The sequence below is a fragment of the Haliotis asinina genome, chromosome 6 (genome assembly GCF_037392515.1).
Source record: "Haliotis asinina isolate JCU_RB_2024 chromosome 6, JCU_Hal_asi_v2, whole genome shotgun sequence".
NCBI classification, from domain to species: domain Eukaryota; kingdom Metazoa; phylum Mollusca; class Gastropoda; order Lepetellida; family Haliotidae; genus Haliotis; species Haliotis asinina.
This window is the reverse complement of record NC_090285.1, coordinates 46,098,439-46,123,024: the sequence shown is the minus strand read 5'-3', so window position 1 is coordinate 46,123,024 and position 24,586 is coordinate 46,098,439. Positions and strand designations below refer to the sequence as shown.

The following is a 24,586-nucleotide window of genomic DNA, read 5'->3' as shown; positions in this document are numbered from 1 at the left end:
ACATTTCCAAAGGAATGGACTAAATTGTCACATTTTCCCTTAAATTCTTTTCATCATCTGTTTCCTCCTTGGCTTCATCATTCGCATTATATCAATCTTGTAAATCAAATTCCCCTACTATTTTTGTATGGTATATATGAAAAGTACTTTTGAATCCATCTCCTTTATTTTTATCTGGCAAATGTAAGAGGTACATTTACAAGAAACAAAGTAAACTGAAGAAATGAAATTTAGTTACAAGACAACCACTTTGCATAACACCAGGAGACATTTTCTGTAACGGTTCATATTTTCAAACTCTGTAGATAATGTCTCTAAGTTCCTACAATAACAGGGTCTTACACACAATTATCCATTCTGATTATGTTATTATTCCCTTCTTAGGGGTAACGGTGTAGGGTGGACATCAAAGGTGGGTTAGTGGAGGCCCACCATATGGATGTCTAATACGAGAGCAGACGGCATTCCACACAGTACGGGATGACGCTGCCCTGGACTGGGTACACTCAGTCTATACCAGCTCTGTACCATTGATGAAATTCAATGGAATACAAGCACTGAATAATTAGCATGATAGTTCCAAAATGGCTTCTGTCCCAACAGGCAACAAAAGTGGTGGGTAGTAATGAAGTTAAATGTTGTCTTATCATGCCAAACCTATGACCTTGATTCTTTAATTTGATGCAATATATGAAAACTTTTGCTAACGCCCCTGTGGATAAACAGTAGTAACGTTCCTGAATGTGACCCAGGAGTGTACTCACAAGCCAGAATCAACTAATCACTATCCAGAACAACACACATTGATACTCCACCAGCATGGTCCAGCAGTAGAATGTCAAATTTGCGTGCTTGAAAAATATTGTCATTCTTTAAGAAATGGATAAGAATTGTAGATAATGTGTCATTCATGAGATTCTAGTAAGCTAAATGTGGAATTGCCTCTTCTGCCAACTCTAAGTGAAGACAATTTTGTTGGTGATGCCAATGTTTTTACTTGTAGCACAACCCAATTGTCTTTGCTTAAAACATTACATGTGCAACAAGTAAACTGTTGAAGAATTATGGGCTGATCCATAACGTCCACTTTTGATGTTTATGTTCTACGAATCTTGACTTCACCACATCATATCGTGATCCACTTGCATTACCTAACTATTAAATAGATGCCCTAACAATTGAAATTCTGCAGGGAATTCTCAGTCATAACAGCAGACATCATAAAATCATACAACTTATAATAGTTCAAAGCAATCAGGTTTCGTAAACGTTTTGGCTCTGACCACGTGAACCTTGACCAACAATTACTTTCTATGAGGTCACCTAGTTGCAATGACCAATTCTTCAAAAAGTCTTCCCTGGAATTGATAGGTTAATGAGTGAGACTTCCCTGTTCTGGACTATATTATCAGTGAAGGACAGTATCAATCCCAAAGAGTTCACCTAATGCCTTGACAGGCCATATACACCAAGGACACAGTTTACTGAAAGCACTACGATCCTAGGTAATCAACGAATTTGCTAAAAAAACATAAATACATCAAATTGGGAACAGTTAATTTCTGTGAAATCAGCGAGTGAATTTTAGTTTTACGCTGCTTTTAGTAAAATTCCAAGAATATCACGGCAAGGAACACCAGAAATGGGCTTAACACATGGTACCCATGTGAGGAATCGAACCCAGGTCTTCAGTGTGATGAATGAACTCCTTAACCACTAGGCTAACATATCACCTCACAAACCATTGGTAAGGAAGGAGACTGTGCACATCCCTAAAAATAATGGTGACCAGTGAAATACATTCTTGTCAGGGAAATAAACAAAGGAGAAAATTGGGAGGGAATGACAAAGTATTTTTTCCTTCTTCTCTTGATGTACTCTGAATCTGTCTTCATTACTGAAACAAGCATGAGGCATGGCAATAAGAACAAACCTCTCTCATCAAAATTGTTATGTCAGTCAACATTTGTAACATATAGTGAGAGAAACAAATAAAAAACACAGTAAAAGTCAATTGTTCCTTCAAAATGTTCCAGTATATATTACCATCTTTGAATAATACTGGCGTGCTGAGAAAGGGAACATATTAAAAGAATGCTTGAATTTTTCTGTGATCCTTTATTTGTTTCCCTCAAAATATTTTGCCAGCACACATATAACCCAGTTATGCACAAACAGCAGCATACAATCAAATTGAGGCCAGTCCAATTTTATTTCTTGTTTTACAAATTCTACGGTCATACTTTTTCAAGAATAAGAAAAAAAAAATAAATAAAAAATAAAACATGAATTTTCCCTACTCAAAAAATAAAATCCTTCTGGTTTTTATTGGCCCAAAATATAAACTTACAAGAAAATTACTTTAGATTCTCTTTTTACCACAAAAATACACTTCATAAATCGCCAAAAGCAAATTACTTTTAGCATTTAGAAAGAATATTACTTTAACAGGTAATTTTATGGGTTTTTTTTCCTGCCTTTAGTTTTTTGGAGGACAATCATCCGTAAAACAAAAAATAAAATTGGCCTGGCCTGATGACAAACTATTCACATGACTTACTCAGTACCTGATATAAGATACAATTGAAACATTCATGTACCTGTCTGTTCAACTTTTTAGATATCTTGTGCCTATGATATATCAAATAATTATGCATTGAAGACAGTCATGAAAACTGTTCTGCATTTTGATGCAATAATATCAGTTGTACCTTTCCTCTCTTGGAAACTTCACATATTGTAAAAACCCTGTTAAAAAAGTGTAAATAATACTATCTCACAAACCACAACATATTCAAGTCTGGTTGGTAAATTTCACGCTTGTTTTGTCAATTTGTGATCCTAGCCAAGTTATCTTCACTCATGCCATGTTGTTGTTAGAGAATGATTTAATGGTGCAGATAATTACATACCTTACACCAGATCTCACAAACATGTACTTTTCGAGTTCATTTTCTAATAATGTCCAGGAACTGACGTAGAAATGTAGTACTGAACAACAGTGAGTGGCTTCCGTATGCTAATATGGTCAGTGGGACTTCACCAACACATACGTCTTTAACAGCCACATACAATGCAATAAACTGACATCTTAATGCTTCTCTCACAAACAGCATCACATTGTAGGTCTGGTTAAGGCAGAGATGGTATTGAAGTACATGCGTTAAGCATGCATTCTTACACAAGGCTATTTTGGAGTGAGTTGTTTTCAGAAGGCAATAGCTGTCCCACAGAGGAGTATCTGGGCAGAGAGGTTACCAGTACCAGCTTTTGACTGACTATAGCAATTTCAAGTCAGGACACAACCCCTATCTTAATACTCACCTCACAATATTCAGGGTATCATATGCTCCTTTACCATTTGAGTTCCTTAACTATTTGAGTAAAATGTACCCAAGAACAGACTAGGTTACCAGAATCAAATTATTTGATGGGCAGTATTGCTGAGTGTAGCATAAAACAATAAATGAACCAAAACCTCTAACACCATCATGGTCCCTAGACATAAAAAATACCATAGGTCTTTAGAGGTACTTTTTTTATAGCGTTCTGACATGTATTTTTTTCTGTCCTCACCCTAATGGGTCTGCTCTGGAAGTGGTGACATATGCTAACTAATGGATTACTTGTTAAGTGTTTCATTGTGTCATATGCTAGGTATAACATCTTGTCTGTAATTAAGGATCTCATTGAATCCACTCAGACATTAAGCATAATATCCACAAGCCTTCAGTAAATGACATAATCAGGATGGGCACTGAGGATATTGTCCACAAACGTAGAAACCATCTCCACCTTAAAGAATCAATAATTTTTGTAACAGAAACGAAACATTCATATTATGGGTGATCTAATAGCGAGTTAGTTTTAGATTCAAATCTGTGATAATCTAGCAATTTTACTGCCCTTCGTTGACAGGTTTTCACACTTTATCATTAATCATTATGCAAAAAATAATTGTTTTCGTCATGACATGGCTGAAATATTGCCAATGTGATGATAAATTTGAACTCACTCACACTCTAACAGTGAGTTATGCAGGAGTCAGGTATATTGTTGGTACTTCTGGAGTGAGTCTAGTGCACTATAGGTCTGTTTCAGGACAGAAAACCAGAGTATTGTTGGTGTGTGCTGGTGGAAATAAGGTGTATTGCAGGTGAGTTTTTGAGTGAATCCTGCATATCTTCACACATTCTGGACGTAGTCTTATGTGTTGTCGGCATGTTCCTTTGTAAGTCCAGTGTACTGGTGGTGTGTTCTGGTGAGGCCTTGGCATGATACTACCCACAATCCAGATCAGACCTTAATGTGAGGCACACGACTACCACCCACCAACCATGAGTGAGTGATTGAGTGAGTTTAGTTTTATGCCACACTCAGCAATATTCCAGCTACATGGCGGCGGTCTGTAAATAATGGAGTCTGGACCAGACAATCCAGTGATCAACAGCACGAGCATTGATCTGCACAAATGGGAACCAATCACATGTGTCAACCACGTCAGCGTGCCTATCCACCTGATTCCGTTAGTCGCCTCTTACGACAAGCATAGTTGCCTTCTATGGCAAGCATGGGTTGCTGTAGGAATATTCTACCCAGATCTTCACAGGACCACCAACCATGAGAATCTAGTGAAGCCTGGAGCTAACGCATGAGTGAAACCCCCTACAATGTTACCCACCTTCCTGCAAGCTCCTTGTCCAGGTACTTTGCTGCTAACCTGGCACCATACACCTCACTCTGAAGGGCAAGAATATACTGCCTTAGTTCAGAGTTTTCTTTTCTTAACTCCTTCATTTCGACTTCAAGACGAGCCATTCCCATCAAGTCTGCTGTTCTTGACTCCAATTCATTTTCCTGCAAAACAAAAATTAATTCAACAGTGAAATGCAGTACGAACCAATTTGCCGAAAGGTGGTTGTTATTGACCATTCAATGCGTTTCTCCCCTACCAAATATTTGAACCACTAAATGACCAAAAAGGCATCTGTGCTACAGAGCTTATATCATTCCTACTCTCACACCAAAAACAGCCCAAAACAATCCTAGATCTAAGACTGCTTTGTGGAATGGGTATCAGGTGGCCACAATGGCTGCTGAATATAGAGAACAGTGGGCAGTAAGGTTACAGTGTCCCTAAATCTGTGACCTGAAAAATTCAGCGTGCCATCCACACTCAAATTAATGATGGTAGATTTTAAAACTGTCACCTTCTACAGGTTTCTTTATTCACTCGGTTGGTAGTTTTGTTAAAGAAAATCATTATCTAGAGCTCACCAGGTACATTACAATGCTGTCACCACAAACAATAAAGCCACAGAGTAAAGAGACATTCAAACACTAGACTGTTTATTTTCCATTAACACTCTCATCTGCTACAAAATGGTGATCAGCTTTTGACGACCACCTGAGAAGCAGCACATTTGATACCCTGTCTGGATTCCCCAATACGATGAAAAATACATGTGGTCTTCACCATGTCCATTAAGGTTCCGATCCCTTGGGTCTAGTAATTTCCAAGAGTTCTTTCATTTATGACGTTTTTGAGATTCAAAAAGCCATGTTTGTTATTAGATTTGAAAATCATGTGAAATCTGAACTTTAAATAACAAATTTACCTATCAAATTTTTACCCAATCAATGTGTTTTAGAGTATAATAAACAGAGTCAACTAGAGAAGACAGTCATGTCAACTGGAAACCAATGGGAGTGGTTTAATGACATACCATCATCATAACGATTAGCAAATATCATATCACAGTCACACCATACAGAAACTTGCAATTCATCTGCAGTGAATGAACATCAAATCCTTCATAAACAGGAACCTTCATACCCAGTGTCCCTACATTAGCTGTGTGGCCTGTTACTGTTGTTTAGTTGTCTGGCATTAAAGTGTTGATGTTTAAGATGTATACTGGTAGTCCAATCCCTTCTGAAAGACCATACAATACAAGTGATTTGGTCTCTCAAAGACAGTGCTTCAGTAACCTTCAAACAGCTATCAATGCTGCAGATTCAGTTGGCACTAGAAAGAGCTTCAGTTACCTTTAAACAACAATGCAGTGATGGAGACTCCGTCTCTCCTAGGAGGAGCTCAAGCCCCCTCCAAACAACTGAGAGAGCTCAAGGCCCATGTTCACAACTATGCCATGGAAAACAAGCCTAGTTAGGTCAAGTTTGGCCCAGTTAGGCCAAGTTAGGCCCAGGTACAGTTACATAACAAACTACAATGATACCAATCTCCAAGAAGACCCCTTAATTTGTCCAAGAAGACCCCTAAATTAGTCAAAGTCACAACCGTTCAGACAATTTACCCTGAAGTGAAAAGACTTTAATGTTTAATATTTACCACTGCAGTATAGTTTACATGAGAATTCCATTAAACAAACACCCATCTTGCAAATCATCAAATTAAGTTCTCAAATCACAGCATAAGCTATAACAGGAGACAAACTGCTTGATGCCAGATTCCTGATCCCTATCCTATATTGTTTATGTTTTTTTCCCCTCCGTAACACAACACAGTGACAGAAGAATGTACCCTATGTGCAGCCCGCCCAGCCCACCCAAGCTTGGAGGTAATCCTCCATACCAATGTGGGGGATATTTCTATTTTAAATGTTCTTGAAAACTTCACTTCTTTACATTTCAAACCAGCATTCATCCTGTCATGTGCCAAATAGTCTGCACCAGTGCCAGCATGGTGTTTGTGGCAGTCGTTTTTAAAAACAATTCAGTCTCCACAAATATAACCTTTGTTTATGTTGCATGTATCCAATTAAACAAAGACTTCAACCAGCACATTAACGCTACAAAATACAGAACAGTTTTCCAAACAACTAAATCAAACCAGACTTGTCTGAGATAAATTTCATTTCAAACAAATGAAATCAAATCCACATTGACTAAATTACTGTTTGAAAACCATCACAGATCTGAGATGCTTTAAAGATGTTCAGGCAAACTAAGCCTTACTTCTATCACTTAAGTTTGGACAATACCACCTCTTCAAACACAATATTGGCTAAATTGTCTATTGAGAAATTAAAATGAACTACAACTACAAATAAATGCCTAAAATATAAGTGTATTATTAGAAACTTTAAAATAAAACAGAGCGGCTCCTTCACCACCATTTCTTGAAGGTGTGAGAAATGTTTATGTACCATCACACAATTCCAGTGGGATACAATTACCTTATTTCAGCAACAAGGGGCAGTGGTGGGTGCATAATGATGCATCACAAGTCAAGCTTATACACCATTATTCCTGGTACTGGCAGAACATGGCCAATTCAGTGCAATTCAAAACCAGACTCCTATAGCCTCCATACTATGAAAGTCAAACTAAAATGAAGTCATGTGCTGTTCTTGGCCTTAGAGAATGTCCCCAGTCTCCAACTATACTGACAGGAAAGTTATTCCATTTTATTCATATAACTTGTGGTTCAATGCAAGATAGTTTCATACCTCCAGCTACATTAAAAAGAATAACTTTTCTATAGGTTTTGGAAGATAAATGGACCACAGCTTTAAACAGGATGTTCTGTTCCTCAAAGAAATGGTTGTGACTTCCAGTTTCATCATCACATGCTTGATTATTTCTAGCTGAGAAAAATGGGCACGATATACCTCACAAACAAGTCATACAAACACAGATGGTTGGTTCTGCACACAAGGATGAGGAACTACCTATATATGATAAGTAATGACCTTGACCACATTCAGATCCTAGTTCAAAGCATCCGTCTAAAATGCTACTACAAAAACTAAATCCCATAACATTAAACACCTGAGTTATATAGATACAAAAGATGATTCACATGCATAGAAAGAAGCAATTTCCACTGAATTTGAACTGGGCATGAGCAGTGCATGTAAAATTCAAGCCTCCATTGTTTGTCAAAGTGAGATAAATACTTTGCCTGCTTTTCCCAATATCACCCTCTGTGTCGGATTGTCAAGACTTGTCATACAGACATAATACATAATACATAATACATAATACATAATACATGATAAATGATACATATTCACATAATATATAAACCATTACATGCTTAAGTATTTTTAAAAACCTGTACAAACATACTGAACAGTTTACATACACTGTCATTTTCAACTTACATGCAGCTCAAACACAACCTATTCAGATTTTGTCCCAGCTTTCACTAACCTGCCGTATATGCTTCTAAAACAAATTTTTCTTTGACCTTTGACCTAGACCCTTGACATGACTGAACCCTGTGTCACAAAAATGTCCATCAGCAAAAGTGGAGACTGTGACCCTTGGGTGTTCAAGCACTAATGGTGTCTCACAAAGAAAGTTGCTGTATCAGCCAAATTGGGACAACACCTTAACTTATGGACTTCAAAGTAACTTTAAAATGTCAGAGGGGTTGACTTAGAACAAAAAGATATATCACAAAGCAGTATCTGAAACAGTTCACTGAGCATCTAGCAACAAATAATGGTGACTAAACAAAGCATGATGCCATAACGACACATGGTTTTATGCCATCAACGATCATAATATCAATGTTGGCTCCCAACTAACCAGCTTGCGCTTGATGTCTTCTGAATCCACCTCCATGCCTCTGAGTGCTTGCATCTGGAGCTGTGAGGAGTGGAGCTGAAGCAACAGTGTGTGGAGCTCCTTCTCAATCACAGCCTTAGCAGCTTGTATTTCAACGATGTCAGACCGCATGTCCACTAGTTGAGCCTGAACACAAAAACATTTCAGTGAGTACTTTGTTGGATACTAATAACTACGCAACAATGACTACCTGATTTACTCGATTTTGATTGGACAATAACATAAGGCAATATCAATTTGGATTGAAAATGACACTGTCTGTTACTACGACTGCTTCACTGTGCACAAACACAAGATTGTCACTTGCTTCAGTTTGACCACCAACATGGCATCAACACAAGTCAAGATGGAAATGTAAATAATAAAACATTTCTAAAATGATGTACTATAGAATTATATGATTTTTTCTTCACAATTATCAATCTGACTAATCATCTGATACCTAACGCAACATGTTCAATTTCAAATAAATTTTACAAAGTATCAATTTGGTCTAACATTGATTGAATATGCAAACACAATCTTGTAACTGGTTGCATTCCATGTATTGTTGCTCTGTTTGCTATGGTCAGGAAGTCTCTTTTCACAACTTAAAATATGACACAGTGACCTCCTCACTTGACACACACCATATCAAAGGAGAATAATAATACTGATCAGTTGAAATTAAAAACAATGATCCAATCAGTAAGTAAGTGTGCGAGTGTGTAGCAATACTGAACACTGAGAGTCTACACAAAAAGACAAAACAAACATAACATCAGAGGTTAATAATAACCTTGATAATGACTAAAGCGAGTGCTTGAGTGAGTGGGTGGGCGAGTGAGTGAGTGGTTCAGTGAGTGAGCAAGTGTCAATACTGAACTCCTGAGTGTCCACACTGAAGGCACTGCAAACATTACATTAGCGGTACCGTGAATAATACCCTTCATAATGAAACTGACTAAAATAAGTGAGATAGTGGGTGAGTGAGTGGTTCAGTGAGTGAGCAAGTGTCAATACTGAAATCCACTAAACTGTCCACACTAAAGGCACTACAAACATCAGCGATACCATGAATAATAACCTTCATAATGAAACTAAAATGAGTGAGTGAGTGAGTGAGATTATTTTCACTATACAAAGTAACTCTAGGCTGGACTAAAACTGCAAATATGCCACTGGGAACATCAAACACTCTGTACATTACACATATATCCCACAAAACATGCCTGCAACAGACACAAATAGAACTGCCATAATTTGTAACATTACAAGACACACTTGATCAACATGATCGATGCAATTTTATCTTTTGAACATCTGTGCTCAATCCTTGTTATTGACCGACATTGTGTTAGGCATGTTGTTTGAAACACTGGAAATAAACAACATCTTTATGACAGCATGACTGTTTAGCAGTCAATATTTATATTTTATTGCCCTGTAACATGACCTGGTTTATGTACATGCCGATAAAATGTGCACTGATTTGTTATCAGTAACTCCTGGCAAGACACTGAATCCGGAACTAACAAGGCTAACAAAAGGTGTAGCTGCAGTATTCTATAAACGATTCATAGCGTTTTCTGGATGTCACTTCAGGCAGCTATGGATCATCCCATGTACCTGTGTGCAGCACTGGATTTACCCATTGTCTCTACTGTGTTTGGCTACAAATCATAAACCTGGTTCAATTTTACAATTTTGTCTGAATCACCACATAGCCTTGTCACACATGAACTTGTCGAAATGTTCCTTCTGACAGACAAACTGACTCACCACATGAACATGTCAACATATTCCTCCTGACAGACCGACTCCACACATGAACATGTCCTGAGAGACCGACTCACCACATGAACATGTCAACATGTTCCTCCTGACAGATCGACTCCACACATGAACATGTCAACATGTTCCTCCTGACAGACCGACTCCACACATGAACATGTCAACATGTTCCTCCTGACAGATCGACTCCACACATGAACATGTCAACATGTTCCGCCTGACAGATCGACTCCACACATGAACATGTCAACATGTTCCTCCTGACAGATCGACTCCACACATGAACATGTCAACATGTTCCTCCTGACAGACCGACTCCACACATGAACATGTCAACATGTTCCTCCTGACAGATCGACTCCACACATGAACATGTCAACATGTTCCGCCTGACAGATCGACTCCACACATGAACATGTCAACATGTTCCGCCTGACAGATCGACTCCACACATGAACATGTCAACATGTTCCGCCTGACAGACCAACTGACTTACCACATGAATAACCCCCTGCGAAACTCAGTTCATGAGTTCATGAAGTCTTCATGAAGTTCATGAAGACTTCATGAAGTGTTCATCAACTTTCGCTTAAATCTTCATGAACTTACTTCATGAAGACAAGCTTCATGAAGACTTCGTCAACTTCATGAAGTAATTTCACACTTCATGAAGTTTTGTTACTTCATGAAGACATATTTCATGAAGAGTTCTTCAACTTCATGAAGTTATTTCACACTTCATGAAGTTATATGTTACTTCATGAAGTTTTTGTTCATGAAGTAAGTCTAGTCTTGTTCACTACAAATTTCCAGAGTAAACTACATTAAAAAGAAAATACAGAATAAATATTACAAGCTACAATACTTTTATTCATGTTACATAAGTTGTTATGTAAATGATTACTGATGAGGCATAAACATACTTTCCACATATTTAATTAAGTTTAAATTATCTGTAAATCCTATCTCTCGTGGCATTACTAGTGTTTGTCTAGTAATTTTTGTTGTTGTTTCATAATTTATACAACAATGCATGAAAGAACGCTAAACTATTCTGTGCCTAACAGGAGTTGTTTTAGTAACATAGGGACAGTTCAAGTTAAAACTTACCTTCCTAAAATAGCTGCGTAACCAGTTGGTACTGTGGAAGTTTTCTACTTGTCTTCCTTATTCGTATTTACTCCATAAAGTAAAGTTTTCCTGTCAAAATCGTCTCATTTCTTTGAATTTCTCTCGTGACTGCTCACGATCGGACATGCATGCAGATGCTTTACTATCGCAAGAACGTCTTCCACAAAGTTCATAACGAAGCAAAAACATAAAACTGTCAAAAACATTAACAGTCGACTCCGACTGAGTACCGGGTACTAGAAAAAAAAAGAAACGTGGAATAATATTTTGATATCGCCATGCTTCTGACAGCTTTCATAACCCGCAAGTTGATCTTTTCGTTGAAAACATTCAATGCTCTCGATTTTAGAACACATTCTACTGTCACTCCCTGTCCAGCATGATATGACCCGAAAACTACGTCAGTTTAGACTAATGAAATAAAATTTATGACCAGGGACATGTGCATTATAAACTATTCTTCCAAGTTATGATCGACAACGGAACGTGAACTCAGAACATGTTTTTACGGGACCCCCCGCCGTTGACAATAATACGACATGTATATTGACAAGTTCTGATTTCGATATTGATACCTAAATATTGTAATTCTTGCCATTATTTGTTCATAAGATGAGAAATTATACACTGTCGGTATGATGGAGTAACTTTCGCACCAAAACTGCCCCGCCCTTCGTTCTTCCGAAATCTATTGCGACTTTAAGAACGGATAACAATAATCATACATCTTATTTTATTTATAGACACGATTTACTCCTGATCTAAGCTATATATTTACACTTAATTTTTCTTTTCTATAAAAAATGTCTTTACTTCAAACTTGCAACATTCGATACGGAAACACGCGACCGTTTCCCGGCATGACGCCATTGCTGCTGTCTTCGAGCGCGAGAGCCAGGCAGAAGGCGCTAATGCAACTTCGCCAACAGACAACGATTCAGGCGATGAATATCACTAATGAATTTGCGATTTGCGCATTTCGTGGATAATACAACGATGGATATGTCAAGAACTGACTCAAGATAAAGGAATCGACTAGATTAACTGCCTATGGATGCATCCCAAGGTGATTTCCAAGAGCGGTACGTAAATAACAACAATTTTGAAATTATTTTGAGTGCCGGAATATGCATAAACAAACATTGGTGAAGGGATAAGCAACTCTCTTTGAGGAGAATGACAGAAACATTTTTTAAACATATAGCAGTGTATCAAGTGTTGTTTTTACACAGTGTATGTCTCTTAGTCTAAGAAGGAAAATCAGTAATGTGTACGGAATGATAATGTGAACTTTGTGTACGATGGGACTTACACAGGGGCATGTAACGCTGGTGACTTAAATCTGAGCACATGCAGATGGTGTCAGAGTTCAAGGTGCTAGTTTGGTGCTAAAGTTTTTTTGGCTTAGATTATAAACAACAAAATAAATTCAAATGAAAAGGGAGATAATTGCTATAGGCACTTTCATGGATGTTTCATTTTCTCTCTGTCGTTTTTGTAGTCAGTTTTGGAATAATTACCGATTGTAAATTAAAAGTGAATGTGCCACAATGTTTAGTCATCTATTTGAGTTGGAAATAGGTTCAGTTACATGAAGATACGTTTTTCTATTTTATGATGTGCTGATTATTTTAAGTGTTGGGAAATGCAGATATTTCAGAATATATTTGATTATGAATGTAGACTAGTGATTTAGAAGCCAGTTTTGTTACTTGATATGCACTCTTTGTATTAAAAAAAATAATTTAAGGTCTTCAGTGTAAAATTAAATTATTAAATTATTCAAAATAGTTTAATTAATCAGGTGAAAAATTATCTGAAACAAGTTATATTACTTAACATTTTGAGCAATTTTTTTTTTAAAACAACAAAGTTTCAGTATTTGCTTTAGACTCTTTGAAATGGAAAGACTATGATTAAATGTTGTTGGTTGCAATGTTTTTCAGATTTCCACTGGGCGATTCTGAGGAAATGGGGGCGATTCTGCAAATGTTGAAACACAAAGATGAAGTTCTCCTCAATGATTATATTCCTGAGCCAAAGTGTTCACTCTTCGCACTGAAGACTTGGGTTTGATTCGTAACATGAGTACAATGTATGTAGCCCTTCTCTTGGGTTCCTTGTCGTGATATTGCTGGAACTCAACTCACTCAGTCACTAACCATTCTTAAACCAATGTGGGCATCTTCAGTGATGTTACCACTGCTCTTCCTGAAGGTTCTTCCATCCTGTGTCTTCTGTGATTAATTGTGATGCCCCATGTACAACTTTCAGGTAGATGATTAAAGGCCCTGTTGTAAATTCTCTGTTGGTTGTGACTCTCATTGTCTACTTAAAAAACATATAGTCTGAAGGGATTACACTTTCTGAAATTGTATATTACAATCTACTGCATGAAATGGTGTTCCTAATGAGTTCATTTTCCTGGATACAGACTGATTGACATCCAAGCTGTAGTAAAGATAGAACAAGTATGTATGGATGACAGCTTCTTTAATTCTAGAGCACAATGTTTGGATACAGGTTCTTGTGTTGTTTTGAAATAATTAATCAGAATTTTCTGCAGAAGATTTGAATAAAAAGGAAATCCCATCAAAATCTAGTTGTCTGTTTGTGTCCTCTTTGCTGCTTGATATTTAATTTATGTTACATCTATTGGTGATGAATTTATATGTTGCCTGCCAGCTTGCATAGCATGGTCAGATTATGTGACTTGTGTTGCAGAAAAAGGCTGAAAAAGCTCTTCAGGAAGTCTTCATGAACAGTTCAGGGGGGTCTTCATGAACTCTTCAGGAAGTATCTTCATGAACTCTTCATGAAGTATCTTCATGAATTCTTAATGAACTCTTCAGGAAGTATCTTCATGAACTCTTCATGAAGTATCTTCTTCATGAACTCCTAATGAATTCTTCATGAACTCTTCATGAAGTAGATGTCTCATTTAATGTTCATGAATTCTTCATGAAGTTTTCATGAACTCTTCATGAAGAATTCATGATCTTTTCGCAAGGGCCATGTTCCTTCTGATTGACCAACTGACTCAACACATGAACATGTCAACATGTTCCTTCTGACAGACCAACTAACTCCATACATGAACACGTCAACACGCTCCATTCCAACTGCTCATTTTTTGGCTACAAAGCACCCAGGTCTCACTGAGTTAATTTTCCCGATGAGTAACTTAGTTAAAAATTTAGCTACTTCAGTTCTATGAAAGTCATCAGACATGCAATCCTGTTTATAATCCACAAGCTTTAACTTCAATACTTTCTGAGGTTCCTTTAATACTTCATTACATGTGGTACAGAAAAACCTTTCCAAAGATTTGCACCCCTTTTTCCAACATCAAATATTTCCTATATAGCACACTCCTTGACTGCAGCGTAAGTGTGAAAAAAAAATCAATGAATCTGACAGAAAGTGATGGAAAAGTACAGTGGAACATGCAGAAGTCACAGCTCTTAGACTGGAGGTAAGTGGCTGAAATGAAAACATTGACTGCTTGGGGAGTTTTGACACAGACAGTGAGCTAAGCATGCACGATGTATTAATGTCAAGCACTCTGAGGAAACTGCAACTGAGGCTCAAGGAACTGTTCAGTTAACTTCAGCTGGGCCATACTTTTTACAGAGCAGGGAATGCTAAACACTTGTACATGTTGTAGGGTCTATCGGTAAAAGAAACCATTTTACACTTGACTTTGTCCAAAACAATCACTGAAGATGAAGATGGGATGAATACTGTCTTTACAGTTCACAACTTAATTACTTCAGCACACATTTTTGGGTAAACACATAAAATGGAAACATTCCCTCTTGATCTGTATGATTCAATGTTATGTTCGCACATCTGTAAATATTAGGCACTATAGGCTGCTATCAGTGATATTTCCTACCCAGGAAAACATTACTACTGTATATACACCAGAGATGGACCTGTTCGGAGTCAGTGAGTGAGTGAGTTTAGTTTTACTCCGCACTCAGCAATATTCCAGCCATATGGCGGCGGTCTGTAAATAATCAAGTCTGGACCAGACAATCCAGTAATCAACAACATGAGCATTGATCTGCGCAATTGGGAACCGATGACATTTGTCAACCAAGTCAGCGAGCCTGACCATCCAACCCCATTAGTCGCCTCTTACGACAAGCATAGTCGCCTATTATGGCAAGCATGGGTTGCTGAAGGCCTATTCTACCCTGGGACCTTCACGGGTCGGACCTGTTCGGAGGGGAAACACAAATCACAACATTATTTGCCAGCGATGTACTCCACAAGCTCAAACCAATGCATCTACAACTAATTTTGTACTAGTGGGGTTTTTTTATAGCGTAAGAAGATTTGAGGGTGGGTGGGTGGGTGGAGGAGGAAGGAGAGATTGCATGTGTACATGAGTGAGTGAGTGTATGGCTAAGTTTGTATCCTCTAGTCAGCATCATCTGGAATGACTGATCACAGGCTTCAAGGGATGCTACTGAACACCTCCTGTGCCTCAACACCTCAAGCATCTCAAGACTCAGGGTCATTCATACTGTAATATCATCATAAGGTGCATTTCCAGGACATTTCAAATATTCTCTGACATGTGAAGATTAGAATTGGTCCTCACCAACCCAGGCTTGTCGTGAGAGGTTGCAAATGGGATTACATGGTCAGACTCGCTGACTTGCTTGGCATCCAAAGTGCATAGAGAGTTGATCCTGCTGTTGACGACAGGATGGTTTGGTCCAGATTCAATTTCTTACATACTGCTGACTTATGACAATAAAAATGCAAAGTGCAGCGCTACACACCAAACAAACAAATATACTCTGGATCACAGCAAAACTGTAAATACTGGTTTGGAACAGTCTGCACTGTTGGACATTGGAGGAGTCACATTTTTGTAGGAACAAGTGTCAAGTTTGTCTAAGGTGCAACAGCATATGTATTTTCAAGGAGATGAGAAAACCAGCAACCATGGCAGAACAGTTCATATTGAGAAATCGGGATCCCCAGAGTTAAATCAAACACATGTATAAGTTCAAGTATCAACACTCAGTGATGTTTGTTAAGATTGAGGAACATATGAATAGGACTGATGGAATTACAACATGTAGCTGTTGACACTGAGTACAGACATGACACGGAGTTTGAACACACACATGGGAAACTGGAAAACATATGTTCCAAGATGACCAGGGTACACGTTGGGGGGTTTCATGGCAAGTATGTCTATTTAATATTGCAGAAACAAAATAGATAAAGGTCATGAACTGTTTCATACCAAATCCAATAGTCTTGTATAATCGAGATTTTCGAAACTCTCTCAGTGCTAAGATAGTAGTCGTAAGTTAATGTTAATGAATGGCACTTACGACTATCTTGACTATCTTAGCACTAAGAGAGCTTAGAAAATCTAGGCCCAGTAACCCATGATTGTCATATTAACAAGAGGTGACTTCTGGGACTAACTCAAATCCTAACTGCATAGGGGGCTCACGCTGCTGATCACTGGATTGTCTGATCCTGACTGGACTGTTTACAGACCAAAACCATAGAGGTGAAAAATTGCTGAGTGTGGCATTAAACAACAGACCAACCAATCATACAATGTCTCATCTACAACTTACACTAGCAGATCGTGGCATTGCTAAGAGACTGAAGACAAATGAATTGCTTTAGTCATGCCTATCATGATAGTAACTGACCAGTAAAAGCCTTTCTCCACAATGCCCAAACTCAACACTGACGTGGAACATGAATTAAACAACAATTATTGCACAACTTTAAGTATAGCCCATATATGTTTAGTGTTTCAGCCTTTCCATTTTCAGTAGAGTATGAAAAAGTGAACTAACATGACCCACATATCTGCTAGGGTATGTAAACAGAGAAATGGATTTTAAAGGAGTAATTGATAATGTTATTGTTGTTCAGCAGACTGTTATAGCAGTCGAAATAATATTCCTGGCAGTGTTTTGTTTACCAAAAGTGAAGTCTGTATGGACTGTTAGTTATGGTTCAGCTTTGGAAGACACATATCCAGACTCATGTCTCCTCTTAATTTGTTCAGTCAGTCTTGAAGCAAGATGGATCAGTAAAAATGTGGTCGACACAAAGAAGACTGCATAAAAACGTTAAGAGCTGTAGCGAATCTGTCATGCATTTACAAATTAACTACAGTCTTATGATATGAACTGGTAAGGTTAAGTGTATTTAGAGTTTGGAGTTGTTGAATATGAAAGGATCATCAGGTCCTCAATATTTTAGGAGTAGTGTAGAATAAAAATTGAATCTGGCATTAATTTGTTTGAAACATCTGTATTTATTTTTAAAAAAATAGCCATTTCCAAAAATGCTTGTCCAGAAATTGTTCATAGTAGTCAGTTTCGCATAGGAAAATGATCATCTATTCTAGAAATGTCCTTAGCAGCTAGCAATCTTCAATGTAAGTTCACTCCTTGTTTGGAGTTTTATATCAGATGCATAGAATTAGAATCACCATATATGTTAGTTCTGATTCAGGAAGAAGGCATGTTTCCATGTAATCCACATTTGAAAGCGGTCATACAATTATCAATAACTTAAAGTTGTCCCAAGTACTTCTTAGTTTACTGAAAGTGGTGCCAAGTACCTTCTGATTTACACCATGCAGTCGCACAAGCACCTGTTGGTTACAGAAAGTGGTCACAGAAGCACCTGTCAGTTTTTACTATGTAGTCACACAAGCACCTGCTGGTTACAGAAAAAAGTCACACAAGTACCTGTTGGTTTACACAACGTAGTCACACAAGCACCTGTTGGTTCACAGAAACACATTGCAGATTTCCTATATCTTCCAAGACATGCTACACATGCAGCCACTGACAGATGGAAAATGTATTTTCCATGAAACTGTTTCCAATCACTTGCTAGAGCATGCACATAAAGCAGCAGCCCTATAACACTGTTAATGTTTACATGATGTGGTCACCAGCTGCTCAGTTCCTACATGGTCCTACTGCAGGCACCATGACTACCCAAACAGTGCTGCCAGACTGAAGTGTTCCCTCTTCCTAAACAATGCTACCAGACTGAAGCTTGGTGGTGCATAGTGTTAACTCTGCTCAAACAGTGCTACCAGATTAATAGCTTGGTGCTTTGTGTTCCCTCTTCCAACACAATGCTATCAGATTGAAGCTTGGTGCTTTGTGTTCCCTCTTCCAACACAATGCTATCAGATTGAAGCTTGGAACTGCCAGATTGAAGCTTGGCGTACAGTGGTCCTTTTTGCTTAAACAGTGCTACCAGATTAAAGCTTGGTGCTTTGTGTTCCCACTTCCCAATCAGTGCTATCAGATTGAAGCTTGGTGGTGCCAAATTGAAGCTTGGTGATTAGTGTTCCCTCTACCCAAACAGTGCTATCAGATTGAAACTTAGCACTTAGTGTTCCTTCTGCCCAAATGATGCTACCAGATTGAAGCATGCAGAGATGTCAACTTTAAATTGTTACATTTAGGAATCCAAGCTCCCTAAGATTGAAAAAAATAGTAATTTCCTCAACAAATTAAGGATACCTATAAATTGTTGCTCTCAAGGAATGCAAGTTTTCAATGTCGAGATCCTTTCACAACTGAAACTGGCTTTCAGTACTTGGCAGCAGTGTTTGCCAATGTTAAGTGTATAAAATAAGCAATGTATGGAATTTATAAAACAGCCTACTCAACTCCCAGATTACATTCTGTGTGTTAACAACTTGACAACTTCTGTAAATAAAGTGTTGCATTTATTTATCATTTATTATAGTCAAAGACGATCTTACCCCTCCAGTAAGTAAGTCTATCGATATATTTGTTTTATTTCTAAAAAGATTGGAATGATTTCGGATTTGTCAGCATTTTTCAGGATGATTCCGATAAATTTGGGAGGGTTAGCATCTCTGAGCTTGGTGCTTTGTGTCCCTCTGCCACAAGAGTCCAGCCATATTGAAGCTTGGTGCTTTGTGTTGTCTCTGTCCATGCAGTGCTACCAGATTAAAGCTCGGTGCTTTTTCCTGATCAAACAGTGCTACCAGATTGAAGATTGGTGCTTAGTGTTCCCTCTACCCAAACAGTGCTACCAGATTGAAACTTGGTGCTCAGTGTTCCGCTGCTCAAACAATCTGGCCAGCAACTTTTGAGGGCTACGGTATCTGATTCAATCAACAAGTTGTGCTGGACACATTCTCAAAAGGAATCCTTGTCAGAATATAACTGAAAACCATTTGGTGGAATTGTAATTTAATTCGGGAAGTTATGAAGAATCAACACCCAAATTTTCTCATCAAACATGAACACTCATAACTTGATCACTTTCAAGACTTGATAAGCTGATCATGTCAAGTGACTACATCAGCTTTTGTTATACTGACTGAACTCCTCAAAAAGATTGAAGTACCACATTACAGAATTCATTTATTTGAAAATACTTACAGCAACATCATCTGGCAATGTTTTTACATATGTCCCCACAACGAGTGTTAGGCAATATTACACTTTATGAAAATTGACACACTTCCTCTTCTTTTCCGTGAAACAATGGTTCCCATACTGTATCAAGTGTTTGTGAAGTTTTTATCCTACTTTCAGGAGGATATCATAAAGGGTTTCATACACTGTGCCATGTACAGATTCAAATCCAGATTTTTCAGCATAACAAGCAGCCACCTACACCACGAGACTACCCTATATATAGCAGAAGCAAGTTTGTCTATGTCAGTACATGTCTATAAACGTCTACAATTAGAAACGTGATCGTGACTATGGCCTTCACATGAACAATCAATATAAAGTTTACACCAAAATAGTTCCTGAATGCTTACTCTACAGACACTTTCCAGGTTTAGTTCCAAATAATCTCAAGACTGTTACAGATTTAAACAATATAAGTGTCTCACTTTACATTTCCCATAAACAATCTTAACAGCTTTACATCTTTAAGGGACAATAACTTTAATGAAAACATGCCTTACGATGTAAAATACTCAAGGTTTATGGAGAACAGCAAATTAACGTCATGATCACTCCATCCACACCGCCACCATCAGTTGGAGAATATCCCAGAGTTCTTACGTCTTTTTCAGCATCTGTTTTCTATTTTTGGTTTCAAATTTTACAAGAAGGCCATGTTGTTTCCTTTGATGTAAGCAGACTCTATTTGTAATAATTAACATATCAGTGGGCTTCCACAACAAGTTTAGACATTGACAACGTCAAATCTCTTCTGGTGCCAATTTCCAACATGGCTGCCAGGTTAACGCTCTGCTAATGCTTTCAGTTTATTAGGAAATCTTGAACTTAGCATCATGGTGGGTTTCAAATCAAAACTTTAGCTGACAGAAACTCAAAGTACTTTGTGGAATGGTATCAGTTTGTTAATGCTAGGATGAACATTAATAGTTTTCGTAGCTAAAATGTTTTACAACACAGCATGGAAACATTAATTCAGTTGTGAAGATAGACATGGCAGTAGGTACTGTGGACGCAATGTCCACTGTTTTTTTTTTTCACCATTATCATAATGATTAGTATGATGGAGGATGTATCAAGCTGTACTGTCTGTTCTCAGTGGAATGTAATTTGTGGAGAAGGCTTCAACATGTTCAGATGGGTTTACTCAGTGAGTTATTTATTCAGTAAGCAAGTGAGTTATTCAGTGAGTGTATGAGTGAGTTATTCAGTGAGTTTATGAGTGAACAAGTATTGTTCCATGTCAGCAATATTTAAGCCAAATCACTGCCATCTGAAAACTATCATAGAAAACTATCATAGATGTACCAGGCAAATTGTCAAGTAATCTCTTTAATAGACAAGATACAAACTATTCTCTTAAAATACATGACTGAGGATCGTACAACTCTGCAATAAGCAAACACACTGATTCCAGTTCTACATTATTTCACTGTCCCTCAAACTGAAGAAAATACTCAGAAACCCTGGACATGCAAAACAAACACAGAACTTCCAACCCAGGACAGAAAAGAGTGTGTGATGCTGGAGCCAAAAGGCTGCAGACCCTGGCCAGGTCCTGAAGCCCCCACTGACACCAATGCATGACTGCAAATTCACTTCAATGAGAAGTCACTGAAAAAGTATTCACGCCTATTTGTGTGGTTTTCAATATTACTTCATTATTATTATTAATTTTTTTTATATGAATCCAGTATGGCATTAGAGTAATTAGTTTTGTCGTAAGAGCGTGACATGAGTACTAAATGTGAGTCTCAAGCCAGATGCATGAGAGTTCACAGTTATGCATATGACAAGTGTAATTCAAAACAAACAAATCAGGAAATTTGCCACAGATATCCCTTTCCAGCTCTCAACTCGAAGCTGAGCATGATTTGCACATCAGCCTAGAGGTAGGTACCTCATCAAGTGTATACCCTACTTTGTCCTAAATCCCATCCGTCAAGCAGACAGTTTCCTCCAGTAATCACCAACTTGTCATCTACAGATAGACATGAAGCCAAAGAAACACCAGCATCTCATCAGTGTACTGTTATTCCCATAGCTGAAGTTGGAAAGCAATTGCTAGAAGGTACGTACATGGCAACTGTTCCATTTGTGTGTGTGTGTGTATGTGTATGTTAGGATTCATCTGGACCAATATGTTTCATTTGCCATCACTGTTGGATCTGATATCAAATGATAGAACACCGAGATGATATACAAAATATTGATCATAAGATGGACAAACATGGGATCAACAATTTATATAAGGGTATAGAGAGCACCAGCTCAGAGAGCACCAGGTCAGAGAGCATAGCAAATAGGAGCAAACAATCAGTTCAGAAAGAACATGGCAGACAGAACAACAGAGCATAGAGGTAGACAGATCATCAGGACATGGGGCTAGACAAAGCATTAGTACAGAGAGAACACAGTACACTAAACACCAGAGCATGGCAAATTGGGGTCGACATCAGTTCAAAGGAAACATAGTAGACAAAACATCAGCAGCATATGGTTCAATAAACCATCAGATCAGAGGGAACTCAGCAGACAGAACACCAGAGCATAGAAGTAGACAGGAGATCAGAGCATACTGTATAGTGGTAGACAAACCTTCAGTTCAGAACATGGTAGACAGAACACACAAAAGAAGACAAGACATCAGAGTATAGGGGTAGACAACCTATAAGTTCAGAGAGAATGTGGTTGCAGAAAACATGTTCACATTAAACTTGATAGACTACAGCATAGGAGAAGATAGAAAATATGACAAAAAACAGAAGTTAGACAGCATACATCTGAGGTAGCAGAATATCATCTTGCTGAGGATATTTTACATAATACACATTGTTATATGACGTAGGTAACATACAAATTCTGAAGAGAATCTATTACGTGACATGAAGAAGCATTCTACTTTCATCAGTCCATGGTTCAGGTTTCCAAGACAAAAGACAACTTCACGCAGACTCTGTGTGACATGACAGAGAGAAGGACAATGTCGGGCTAGTGTCTCTGATGTGGAAAGCACTATTGGTGGACTTGATGCAAGGGAGATGCTTTCAATACAGGCATTTGGACTACAATCTTTGATGTCTTAGATGACCTTTTAAACATCCATATCGGGATTCTGTTTTTAACAACTGGTCTGCTCCATCTTTCACCCGTTGCAAAAATATATTTCTACACATTTAATTTTCTGTGGCTATCTATAAAGTAAACCTAGTACACATGTACTCTGGAAGTCATGTGTGTGCCATGATGTGGTAAGGTAGAGCAGTTTATGTTGTAGCCAATGGTCATAGCATTCTGGAAGAAAAGTGTGTTAAGTATTGGAGGTGAGTTAGCCGATATGAATGTTGCAAAAACCTTCATCTAAGTATTCTGGAACCTTGTATGCAGCAGCCTGTTGTAAATGAAGCCTCAAGTTGTAGGCGACATCGAACAAGGTTGCTCTATCTATACATGTCCACATTACACCTCTACCTGGCTGAACAGTTCCTCTGGCAAGCTTCCATCAGGTTATCACTGCCTGGCATTCTGCATCATTCTTCAGGTTGACAACTAAAACTGCTAACTTCTTCAACAGGCATCAATAAACATATATTTCTTCATACTTACTTCTGGTTTATTACACAACCTTTTGGTTGTAGTCAACAAGAAAGCATCTAGAGTGACTGCCATGTTCATATCGTCTGATGTTTTGCTTCATAAGAGCAAGGTCTATTTACTGGTCTCCTCCAAGCTAACTGTTATTACAAGCAACATATACAAGCCTGCTGAGCCTTTTAAACACATCATGCATAGCATGTGCTTTTAGATTGGTATAACATTGAAGAGTATTGATTATTACTCTGTGGTAATCATGCCTTAAACCTCAAAAGAATATGATATGTTCAAAACTTCTTATGGTGATCATACCATAAAGACCTTGGTTAGAACTGATCACTATAACATGTACAAAGAGGTGACTTATGTACAATCAAATGGTCACTACTGCTGACTTGCTTGATGAATGTCATTGTATCCCTATGGCGAAGATCAGTACTCATAACGTCAATCACTGGTTTTATTTTATAGATGGGCTGTTAGTGCAGTGTTAAAGAGAAAGATTGTAATACAAATCAGGAGCTGAAAATAACTCACAAGAAACAGCACTGCCACCACAATGGTCATTACACTTTCCTCAAGATATTTCAAGAGGATGCTGTTTCATTAGTAAAGAACCCATAGACTAACATTTAGTCCAGAAATTAAGTTATCTCAAAGATATTTCATAACATGTAACGACAAAAAACAATCGAAACAGAGCTGAAGACAACCCTCAATTACCAGTCTGCAGGTACTAGAGATGGACTTCACATGTTTCACTTTTGAAATACTGACTTGAATTTGACATGACTGAATTCCACCAACAATGCACTGAATACCCAACAAAACCAACAAACTTTCCCTAAATTACTGACTTGAACTATGTTTCAAAACTTCAATACCTTCCTAAATGTTTCCAGCTTTAAAAAATGATGGTAAATAGTTTTGTGCTTCAATTCATCAGGTTCAGAGAACAGAAGACACATCCTAGACCTACTTCTTCTCTCACTACATACACAGTTAAAACAAACTGTTGT

The 24,586-nt window shown here is 37.9% G+C and overlaps 1 protein-coding gene across 1 annotated transcript in view; it reads right to left on the bottom strand.

Moving 5' to 3' along the window:
* The window catches only part of LOC137287560 (Golgi-associated PDZ and coiled-coil motif-containing protein-like), a 66,935-nt gene that overhangs the window by 14,205 nt on the left and 28,144 nt on the right, over positions 1–24,586 (bottom strand). Inside the window, exons 2-3 of the mRNA XM_067819924.1 lie at positions 8,560–8,724; positions 4,682–4,857 (exon numbers count right to left, since the gene is read on the bottom strand). Of these exons, the coding sequence (XP_067676025.1) occupies positions 4,682–4,857; positions 8,560–8,724 (341 nt within the window). The remainder of the gene's footprint in view (positions 1–4,681; positions 4,858–8,559; positions 8,725–24,586) is intronic.